The 12464-nt window shown below is 39.8% G+C and overlaps 1 protein-coding gene across 1 annotated transcript in view; it reads right to left on the reverse strand.

Annotated features, from left to right (window-relative positions):
* The window catches only part of rapgef5a (Rap guanine nucleotide exchange factor (GEF) 5a), a 63736-nt gene that overhangs the window by 16708 nt on the left and 34564 nt on the right, over positions 1-12464 (reverse strand). Inside the window, exon 10 of the mRNA XM_084739407.1 lies at positions 410-555. Coding sequence (XP_084595533.1) covers positions 410-555 — 146 coding nt within the window. The remainder of the gene's footprint in view (positions 1-409; positions 556-12464) is intronic.

The raw sequence follows: 12464 nt of genomic DNA on the forward strand, positions 1-12464 counted from the left end.
ACACTGCACAAAAGAAACTGACTTTTAAGGAAATACACACATGCACACACACACACATACGATCCCAAACCCATACACACATTGATTTACAGATGGAAGTAAACCAGTCTTGGTGTCATCTTTGTTTCCCTTTCAGCTGAAAACAAAAAGCCATTCTCTTCCTGCTCTGTGCCAGAAGCTAAAGCATACATTATCTTAGAGAGACACACAGACACACACACACACACACACACACACACACACACACACACTGGTGACAGTATTACTGATATACTGCAGGTACGTGCAGGAGTGTGTGGTTGAAACTTGAGATCCCAAAGTCAAAAACTGGAAAAGACGGGGAGGAGGACTATGATTATGTTTTTTTGTTGGTTTGGAAGGCTCTCATTATGTAGGAGGAGGGACTGACCTCTTGTCGCAATCCTCCTCTCTGGACACGCCCCCTGACGATGTGGGCGAGGGCCGGTCCGATGGCGATGTCACTGATGATGTCACTCTCTGCAACACCAATACGTCCCGTCCTCTCTCCTTCAGACAAACCCTCCCCACCGCCTCCTGATAGAGCGGGGAGAGGAGAGGAGAAGAAACAGAGAGACAACATGTCACAAAGTGAGGCAAGGACAAGACTGTTGGAAAGCAGTTTGAGGGAATGAAGACTGTGGATGTTTCCCCAACATTAGACACTTTCAGCAACAAGTGGCAATAAAATTAATGTGATGCATCTTCCTACATTATCTGTGTAGTCACAGTGGATCAGCCCTGATCTAAGCTTCACGTACCAAGGAAGAGAACAGAGTACCTGTGACACATCAGCCGGGTCGATTTTACAGGCCTATTTTAGCTAATCTTATTATAAAATACGTAGGTTTCTGTGCCTATGATGTGTGAAGGAATTACAGCACAGAAATGCCAAAGATATGTTTGAAGTATTTTAATCTTGGTCACAACTCTCAAGCCAGTTGAACGGATCATTTAAGTGAAAAAAAAAATTCAATACCATTTTCAATACCACACGGAAAAACTGACTCAACATTGAGGGCATAATATATCATATTTTTATTAAGCCCAGCAAGGCTATAGCATGATAAATGAGATAGAAAATGAGATGAGTGAGAGGAGGCGGGACAATGCGGGCACTGAAGTGGTGTGTCAACTCGCTGTCAAAGAGAAGACAGAACGAGAAGCCGGAGCCACTACTTAGTATTTAAAGCATTTTAAATTCATTTAAATTTAGTATCAATACTTACTGATACATTGATTTTTTTGAAAAAACTACGGACGATACACATCGTTGTCAGACAGGAATGTAATGATACTAAAAATTCAAGTTTATAGTAATGATAATACCACAATAAAAAAGTCCACTATATGCGTGGGCATTATCGACATATTAAGGTATTCCAGGGTATTTAGAAATCCTGAGGGTAGGATTTTTTAGTACTGTCAGAAATGAGGGATCTCAGTATCAGATCATTGGTCCAGATATCAGAAATAAAAGTACAATCCGACACAATTTTGAATGTTTGAATGTTGTTGTCCAATTAAAATGCTGCTAAAAGTTCTGTGTGAAAAAAACTTTTAATAAAATTAAACAGCAGTATTGCCGAGTCATGTTGCGGTCTTTGGGGAGTAGAATTTTTATTTCACAGTCTGGCGTGATGTTTTTAGATGGCTGGGCTAAGCAAAGTGCATCCATACAAATGACTTAACAGCTCAAACCTCAGTCTGTACTGATGGAACAGGCAGCCGAGCTGAGAAACACGGTGACCGCAAGTGGTGAGGTCAACATTACAGGACTTGTAAAAAAGCAAAATGTCTCTGCTACTGTTTGGGAGTTTTTATTTTGGGTTTTAATCCTGATGATGAAGGTGAGCCAGCTGACTTCTTGCAGCTACAAAAGCAGTTTATTAGCCACATGATTTTATTCAACTGCCGGTCTGCCACCACCCCTGCACATCACCTCCGTTCCGCCCACTGATGTGTCATCGCGTCCTCCAGCAAGAATCTGTGGAAGAAGGGTGCTTATTTCCTACCTATTCATTATCCTATGGGCTGTAAGTATTTAAACCAAGCGAGACGAAGTTATACTGAGAGAATCACCCATTCTGCCTTTGATTTCGATTACTGACACCGAGAGCTGATTTTGATAAGATTTTGGTTTAATATAAAAATTCTGACACCCTAAGTGTTTATGTTTAAAAAAACAAATAACAGCAGATATATTTCATTGTCAGATAGGGATGTAACAATCCCAAAACTTATATGTATAGTATGTATATAGGTATGATAATACGATGATAAAAAGTCCACAATACAATATTTAGGGCAATATTAAAAAACAAAGAAAAATGACAACTTGAAAAAAAAAAGTCCATTATTAAATAATAAATCTGACGTGTACAGCAGTTTGTTTTTCCTTTTAACTTATGGTGCTTCTGCTTTCTGTCTTTAATAAAAGTAGCCAACTATGACCTCAGCATGTGCAAAAAACTTGCGTGAATTATGCCCAAGTGTGGCAATGAATGTTTGAGTTGTTTATGTACAACTGCAAAACAAAAACAACACAGAAGTGAGCAGCAGTCTTTCTACGAAACAACATAAATAAACTATGTAATATTGTAGTAGATCTGATACTTTCACTTAAGATTAGACGTCCCTCCTGCACAAAGGCAAATGCAACACACATGCACACGCACGTACACACACACACACACACACACGCTCGCTCGCTCCTCAGTCCACACAGGCAGACACAGATTCTCTTGGCACTATCAAAGGGAAGTATTGCATTTCCTCCCTTCAGAAGAAATGGTATTGTGTAATAAATAACAATGGGGACAACGAGGAATACAGGCTGGCACTTGAAATGATCTCCCGCTCCAAAAAATGAGCAGCAATTTGATCTGTGACTCCGGCACATACACGCACACACACACACCTGCAGTGACGGCAACAGAGCTCCAGATGGACAAAAGGAACACAATAAGAAACAGCCTGAGGAGAGGGGTGAAAAAGGAGAGGACAGGGGGAGATCAAAGGAGCAGGAGTAGAGATAAAGAAGTGACGTCTCTCCTCCAGCTGCTCACTGCAGTCTCTGTCGCAGCCAGAGGGACTGAGCAGCAATCACAACTGACACAGAGAGCTCTATGTGCAGGGCTGTTTCTTCCTTTAACACACACACACAGATACATGTATGAGTGCACACACTGACATCTAACTGCCACAGTCACATTCATACAAAGGTTCATACAGAGCACCAACAGCACGGTAATCAATAACCGTGATAAATAACATGTGGAATCTTGATTTTATTTTAGACATCATGGAGCCCTAATACAGAGCAGCCATGTAGTCACAGATTCCTCTGTAACACACAAAAACAGCTCAATAAACACACATGGACACACACTGTCTCTGTGATGGTCTGATGAAAGGAGTCGTCTGATTCTGAGAGACAGCAGGTGGGGTCTGGCAAGGGTCAGACAAAACTATGTGCTCTGTGTGTGTGTGTGTGTGTGTGTGTGTGTGTGTGTGTGTGTGTGTGTGTGTGTGTGTGTGTGTGTGGGGGGACCTGTCCTGATGACTCATACTCTATTGGAGTATTATACAGATGTTCAAACTGATCAAACTGAGATCACTGGATCCTCTCCCTCAGGTATGCTGCTGTGTGCATGTGTCACATTTAAGTATAATATGATTTAAAGCTAGTTGAAAGTGAAAGTCAGCGCACTGACCGCCTTGAATTACGTGTTTATATATAACTATTATTTGCAGAAAGCTTGTTTTATACTGCACTCTGACCAGCTGATTCGTTAAGAATACTGGATGACACAATTACATTATTTAATAGGTTTGCTGATCTGTCTGTTGACGACAGACAGATGTTGATCAAAGATATTCAATGGTCTATTTCTCTCCCAAGTCAGTTTGACATCGCTGAGTGCTGGTGAAAAAATCAGACTTAAACTATCTCAAGAATACACATAAGCAGCACATTGTTTGTTTTGTTATAGTCAGGTCCAGTCATGCTCATGATTATTATTCACACAGTCTGTGATTGAAAATCACAAAAATAATGGCTGTGCTTCCTGCATGTGGCAGCTGCAGGAGTGTTTCTTTCAGTCTGGATTATGATGGTTATGATCACCTTCTTCTTTATAATTTGTCCAATATTATAGATTGGGAAACCCTAGGTTGATTTACCGAGTTGATAAGGTTTAGTGGAGCCAGATCTCTTTGCGATACTGGGTATGTTGAACTTGCTTCGTAGTACAGGCCCCAGGCATGATGGAAAGGGATCAGGGTCTGTTGGTCTGTTAACAGATTGAGACAGCGGTTTATTGATAATTTTGTTCTGTGTTTAATTTTGAGTAACATGGCCTTGGACACAATTAATTATAGTATTGTGATAAAATTTGGAGATTGGGATTGGGATTGCAAGTGAGGAGACACTGCCTAAAGCAGAGATGAAGGGGGAGAGGCTGCTGGTTAAAGGATTGTTCTGGGAACATTTTTCTTCTCTGAAGCAAGCAAGCAATTTGTGGCCGATTTGTGATTTTGGACTATATAAATAAAACAGATTTCACAACTCAAGCTATAGGTCCACGTTCACTGTCCGTGTCCACATTACAGCTAAATGATGATGATGATATAACACTTGCAACTGCAGAACAGAAGGTTCTTATTTATTTTGACACCTTATAATGATTCACTGTAGGGGCGTTCAGGTAGTTCAGAGGTTAAAAAAGAAAAGAACACTCGCCCACTCCTGCAGAGACACTGGTTTGATTCCAGGTACAGTAGCAAAGACTCAATCTTGGCCGAGCACTTGATAAAACTGGAGGTGTTCACCACAGCATAAATGTTTTGTCCAGGACTCAGGATTTGATTTATAGCATCTTCAACTTAGCCAAGATAATGGAAACTTCTTTTAAGTTGCATATTGCAGTAAGCTGCCATTTTAAAAAGTCTTTACAATTATTTCTTTAGTCCTCCTCTGAAGTATTAGGCAAAGGATACCACTGTCTTATTACCCAGTCTTTAGTTGCCCCATGGACTTGCACACAGGTTAACTACCTAGACACAGGGGTACAGAAGATGTATTATACATGAACTTCTAAGAAACATAAAAGACTACAAGGTCTTCAAAGTGAACCCACCTGTGGACAAAAGGCGTTTTCACACCAAACAGCTCTGCCAGCTCCATGAGGAACAGCCCACAGGGGAGCTTCCCAAGAAATATATACACTACCTTCAAGGCTTTTTTTCTGTTTGCTTTCAGCCAGTGAGTTTTTTTTTTATATTTATTTCCAAGACTGTTTTTCCTAGTCCCACCACACTGTACTGCAGTGCAGTGACCGGATAGTATCTCTTGCTTTGATGTCTCCTTGTGATTGCCCAGAAGGTCTGTCTTACACGTGGTTATCATTGTGAAAGGGTCTATTTTGACCCAAACCATGATCTTTTCCTAGACCTAACCAAGACGTTTTGTTGCCATGTGCCATGAGGCTAATCCAGGTGTGCCGACTATACATTATTATTGCAATATACAACTACACAAAAAATTATGAATTAATTTTAATATACTATATTAGTACTTTGCATGCACTAATTTTCCAATACAGAGACAAATATTATACCCTAAAATCCTTTCCTTCCCTTTTTACCAGTCTGACACATTGAAGGGCCCTGAACAATGTCTGATTATGCCTTTTTTTGTTTGACTATATTGACTAAAACTTGTTGCCTCTGTTCGTTACAGAAGCTATTTTGCAAGAATATGAATAGTTCGCCTTGAGATTTTGGCTTGCCCTTTGGTGTGCCTTAAAAAAAACATTTAAAAACACTGGCCTTAATTTTACAAAAGTGTGACGACTGAAAAAGAAATTGAAAAAAAAACTTACAAGTCAGCTAAATATAAAAATAAAAAGCCAACAGTGACTTTTGTTTCACAAAGAACACACAGTCCTCTGACTCCTTTCGACCAAAAACGCCTAATGCGTACTTTGACAGAACCATTGCCATTTTATTATGTAACATGCTGAAATTCACTGTCCCCAATGATTAGACAGACAGAGATGCTCGCAGCTGATAAATAAGTCAGCGATGACTGATGTAAAGAGATCTGACACCGCATGCCATTAATTACAATTTGGACTGGCACCCAGACCGCACCCAGTGGCCCAGATGTGATGTCAAGATAACAAGCTTTGGTAGCTAAGTGGTCTAAAAGGGACGTGTCATTAGATCAGATCATCCAGGGTTCAATCACACAGAATCACAATTCTTTATCACAAGTGTCTGTCTTAATCTATTCTGACTTTTCCTGCCTCTCTGCACCATCAACTATCTAATAAAGCCTCAGAAATACTGTAGAGACAAAAAAAGGGGGGGATTATGTAACCAATTATACAGTAGCTACTACAAAAACAAAGACGAAGAAAATGTTGTGCTGCGTTCCTGATACAGAAGCAAACTGTTGATCTTTCCGATAACACACTCACACTCTTTACACAGATGCCAAGAAAAACAACTCCGAGCCAAGAGTGGAGGAAGGCATTATAACACACACATACACGTACACACTCACTCAACACATACACACACACACACACACACACACACACACACACACACACTCAAGATCAAAGGGCTTCCAGAAAATGCGCCAAAACAAAAGTAAAAGTTATGCACTGTGCATAATGTAACTGTATGTGCATGCATACACATGCAAACACACACACACAAATAATCTCCATAGATTTAAGTGCAAACAGCAGCTCCCAACAACAACATTAATTTAGCCTGAGAAAGTATGCAAGTCATGAAAAGGGAAAATATACAAAGCACACACTTGAACTCTGTGGAGAGGAGGGGGCAGAAAGTTATGCAACACAGAAAAAAAAAAGAGAACGAGAACAAGAAAAGAAAGATTAAAGATGAGAGACGGGGACAGAAAGTGAGAGACGGAGGAGTGTGAGGACAAGTGAGAAATACAAGAAGCAGTGACAGAAAGAACGAGACAGAAAGAAGTTGTGTAATTCCAACTGTCATATCGGTTTTATCGAAACTTTTGGATTTCCATCAGCTGATCAAGTCAGTTAACATACATTTGAGAAAAGGAGAATATTAAATGAATTCACTGATTAGTTTCTTTAGTTTGAGCCAAAACAGCAATATGCCAGGCTTTGATTTAAATACAAAACAAATACATGAAATTGGCAATTTTGTCATACACCCTGTGGCAGTTCAAATAAGTGGGTTATTGTTGGGTGGGACAGATCTGGGCAGTCATGGTGGAAAGAACCTTTAAAGGGATTGTTTGAACTATTTGAAGTGGGCTTGTATCAGATATTTATCCTTAGTCAGTGTATTATGTACAGTAAATGCCCCCAGTTCACAGAAGCAGCAGGAGTACTAGTGAAGGAATCAAGGTAATGTGCTGCTGTGGACAGAGTCAGCAACGAAACGTATGTTAGCCACCTAAAAAAAAAAAGGTCCAATTAAAAAATATCAATATCAGTTTAAGAATATACTATATATAGAATATTTTTGCTACTTTACCTTGCCTTCAGACAGCATTGTCTGATGGGAAACTACAATTAGCCAAATATCACTCTCTCAAAACCAACCAAACCCCATGGGCAAAATGAGCCATTTTCCTCTGAGACCACAAGAGATGTTCATCTACCTCTGCCTTGACCTATTTGTTTGTTTGTGTTATTTTGTGACTTTGGTAAATCTGGATGAACCTTTTAAAACATCGAAGTCACATAATGACATAAACAAAATAACAGATCGTGGCAGCAGTAGACCAGCTACTTCTGCGAGGTATAATTGCATATTTGTCAAGTGAGTCTGGTTGGTTTGGAGAGAGAGGGATATTCTCCGACTCTCCAAGCTACTCCTCTCTGCTTCTTGAACTTTGGGGTGTGCCAGCCGGCATCTACAGCGAGTAATATACTGACTACTGATAAGCACCTTGTCAGAGCTGGGTGTCAGCACTTAATGCCTTTAAGGTTTAGAGCAAAATAATCCAGTACCAACTCGTTATCGAAACCCTTCCAATCAAACAATACATGCATTCAATCCTTTTTGTTCATTGATCTAGAAAAAAAAATACTATTTGTTGTATGGTTTCACGCATAGCCAATCACTGCAACATGTGATTGTGTTCAGTGTGCAACCAAATCATTCAATAGTATGGAAGCAGAAAAGAGGTGTTGAATTAAGTATTCAGTTGGTATTGGTATCACTTTAAGGGTGCTGGTGCTGATATTGGTATTGTAATTTTTTACAGTAAACCCAGTCCTACTGACATAACCCCACTTCAAATATTCTAAATGCCTTTAATGACATTTATCTTCGAAACTGTTGTATAACAAAACTGGATCAGCCACACCAGGTATGAACAAACCCCCATAACTCATTGCTCTGGAAAGTCACTTGTTCTCAGCTTACAGGTGCGTCAGTCTTTTTCCTTCCATTTCTTCCCATCCCTTCCTTCAATTCAATCATCTGTGTTTCCACCTCGTCTCCAGCCTCCCCTCCTCACTGTCTCCTCTCTGGACCTCTGGAAACACCTTTTCTGTTTGGCTCGAGGCAAGCCTCGCTCTGTCTTTGTCTCTGAATGGTCAGACTTTATGCTCCAGAGGTTTGAGATTTGGGAAGAGAAAATTGAGACCAGAGGACATGCACTTGCTGTGGCCCTCACACAGTCATAAACTGCACACACGCACATCTCGCACACAAAGGCACACACATTGAAAGAGTTCAGTGTGTGCACAAAAACGAGAAAAGAACAATGCAAAACTTCTACGGCTTCTTATGAAATCAAGAGTTGTGTAACAAAAGCTCTTTTGCCCCGTCTCTGTCTCTCAGTCTGTCCTCTGTTCTTGCTCATGAACATAACACACCACAATATGACGAATTGTACAGAGGAAAGGTGGGCCTCATGAAGTGCCTAAAGGAAGCACTCTGTGTTCCCTTCCCGTTCCTGTGCATGTGTGTGTGTTGGTGTGTGCGCTGAGAGAGACCAAGCCATATCTGTGTTGTGATAGCTCCGGGCCCGAATCCTGGAAATAAAGGATAAGAATATGAAAACACAATGCTTTTAGGTCAGCCACACACACACACACACACACACACACACACACACACACACACACACACACACACACACACACACACACACACACACACACAGAGTGCAACTAGAAAGTAACGCAAGCTGCCCAAAAAGCCTGCCTGTGTATGAGAAAGTGTGTGTCATGAATGCTGTGACCTTGTATAATCCCCGATGCAGGCTGACCTCTGGTAAACTCTGATGGCTGAATCAAATGTTGAAGAGTACAAATGCAAGTTGGACTAGAAGTGACTAGAAGGCAGAGATGCACCCAATACACTACGCTGACACATGAGTTATATCACTATGGAAACTGCCCACACTGGTTTGTCAGAGCTTGTCTGTCATGGGGGAAAAAAAAAAGAAACTAAAAAAAAAAAAAAAATCACCATGACAACCCAGAGAGGTCTTTGTGGTTAGTCGAGCTGTTTGCTTGTTTTTTTGTTTCTGCCACATTTTGCAGCCTGAGCTGGACAAAAAATGATAACATCTTACACGTCTCCTTACGTGTGTGGGGCATTACTGAAAAGCATCATCCATGTGATCAACATGTGCTTCCTTTCTACTTTGGAATACTGTTGACTATTGTAACTACTGGCATCCTCTGTGATTTACAATTATAATTCAAAAATCATCAGTCTAAAACAATATGTGTCCCGATAGGGCTGAAGTAAACAAGATCAGGAGAATGGCTCCCCTGAGAGGGTGTGAAGCCACTGCAGGGGGGAGTGTGGATGACCAGTGGAGAAATATAGAGTAAAACAAAAGTTAAATTAATATGATTTATGTTGAGAAAATAAACAAACGAGTTTGCTGATGCTCTCATGCTGACCTTTATTTCACTAAAGTTCAATTTTTTTTAATCAGTTACACCCCCGTCACCATTAATGATTGATAAAAAAATGTGGGGTGGGTCTTTTTCAGCTTCTGAATGGAGGGGGGCTGCCAGAAAAAGTATGGGAGCCACTGTCTTAGCTGATATACATCTGCCAATAATTCTCCTCCTCTTGGTTACATAATGATTTCATTGCTTGCACAGCAGTTAACACACAGAGTTGTCACAGTCATGACCACTCAATGCTTCATGATGTTATTCCATACTTTTTATTTTATTGGCATTTGCAAACATACTTTATACTACTACTTATAATAATATCATACCACCATCCATCTTTAATGTCCATTGTATAAGATTTGGGGGGATTTACTGGCATAATAAGGCAGAAATGGAATATAATATTCCTAAGTATGTTTTCATTAGTGCATTATCACCTGTTAGAATAAGAATTGTTGTGTTTTTTTCACCTTAAAATGAGCCATTTGTATCTACAGAAGCAGTGGATCCTTTTCCACAGAGGCCTGCGAGTTGCACCATCATCTTTCTATAGTAGTCTAGAACAGAAAAACTAAACACTGGCTCTAAAAAGGACCTTTCAAATTTTTTTATTTCACAGCCATTATAGTTTCTACTAGGGTTTAAATCATAAGTTATGTCACAGTATGATATTATTTTGATTCTGTAGGCAATGATACAATATTTGCTGATATCACAAAGTCTGGCAAAGTCGATTTCAATACGATTCAATTCAGGGACTTGCTATCGATATAAGACGATATAATTTCCGCATTTAGTCATGTTTATGTAAACTCATAAAAAGAAAGTAAATTATGATTTCACAATTTTATGACCAATTTTTTCCAGACATTTGTGACAGACATGAAATTGGCATTTAAAAATAAAGGTGTATCTATAAACAATATATAGTGCTCATCTAAACTGATGTCGAAAATACCTTTCGTGCTGACCCCATGCACAGCAGTTCATTGCTTAGCCTCCATACCGATACTCTCGCCTTTTCCAAACTGGGGGTGTGTCAGCTGCCATCTACTGTAGCTAATACACTGACTATCAATCAGTTCCTTATGTAGCCCCACATTAAATAATCTTTAATAAACTCTTTAACAACACCAAACAAATATTTCTCTGTAGTTTCATGCAGTAGTAATGCTGCTATAAAACACATCATGTTCCTAAGGAATGAAAGTGAAGTCATATGCACTTTGGAAAACCCCCAACGCCTGGGCTTCGGTCAAACTCATCGAGCTCATGATACATGTGGTACATTTCTCAAACACACATGTCGTGATGTAGGGTGAAATCAGACTGCGTTCGCTTCATTTCCTGCCCTCAGGTGTACTGTAGAGTGGGATTATACAGTACAACGCTTCAGTAACACCCCCCTCATTACGCGCACACACTGACTCAGCCTGCCACAGCACCAACAGTGCATGAACACACACACACACACACACAAGCTCCCACACATGATTATATGCTCTAGCCAGTGAACTCAGACACACACACAGTACTTGACAGACTGTAAAAAAGAGTGTGAGATCACATTGCTTAAGCCATTATTAACACCCACATTAGACGAGCTGGAGAGCTGCTGGTTGTTTAATCCAAAGTGATCTGAATGAAGCAAAGTGCTGTGCATCTTCAGCTTGTGTGTGCATGTCAGTGCACAGATGTGTCTCATGTACTCAGATAATAAGCACAAAAGTGACCAGATGTGCTGTAAACGTGTTTATATCCTTTAGATTGACAGCAACACAAATCAGGGTCGACTCACCTGAATCTAAGACTACACCTAATGATTATTTTCACTAATGAGTAATCCACGGATTATTTTCACAATTAATCAACTAGTCTATAAAATGTCAAAAAAAATTGTGAAAAATGCATCCAAAGAGACATCTTCAAATTACTTCTTTTGTAGAACTGCAACTGTAAGTCCATTTTTTTTTTTTTTTTAGAAAAAAAGTCCTAATTCTCCAATCTTAGATTCCGAAATGTGAATATTTTCAGTAAAGTGAATCTTTGGGCCATGGACGAAATTAGACTTTAAGGGCATCACCTTGGGCTTTGAGAAACTTTTACAACTTTTTTTAACATTTTCTGACATTTTATGGACCAAACAACTAATCAATTAATCATCAAAAAATCAACAGATTAATCCATAATGAAAATAATGCTTAGCTGCAGCTCTATTCCTTTGTCTCAAAGACTCTTCATTTACTATCACAAATGACATAGAAAAGCAGCAAACACTTACATTTAAGAAGATGGGACCATCAAATGATTAATCGATTATCCAAACACTCAGTTTGTGCCCACGGCACGACTAACTGTCATACCTGTGAAGGCCCCATTAATGCTGAAAGGTGCATACAGGCAACATATGCTGCCATTCAGGCGACGTCTTTTTCAGAGACATCACTGTTTATTTCAGCAACATTATGAAGCACAAAACACAACAACAGAGACCACAGCATGTCG

This window comes from Lutjanus erythropterus, chromosome 16 (assembly GCF_056507025.1).
Source record: "Lutjanus erythropterus isolate fLutEry1 chromosome 16, fLutEry1.hap2, whole genome shotgun sequence".
Classification (NCBI taxonomy): domain Eukaryota; kingdom Metazoa; phylum Chordata; class Actinopteri; order Lutjaniformes; family Lutjanidae; genus Lutjanus; species Lutjanus erythropterus.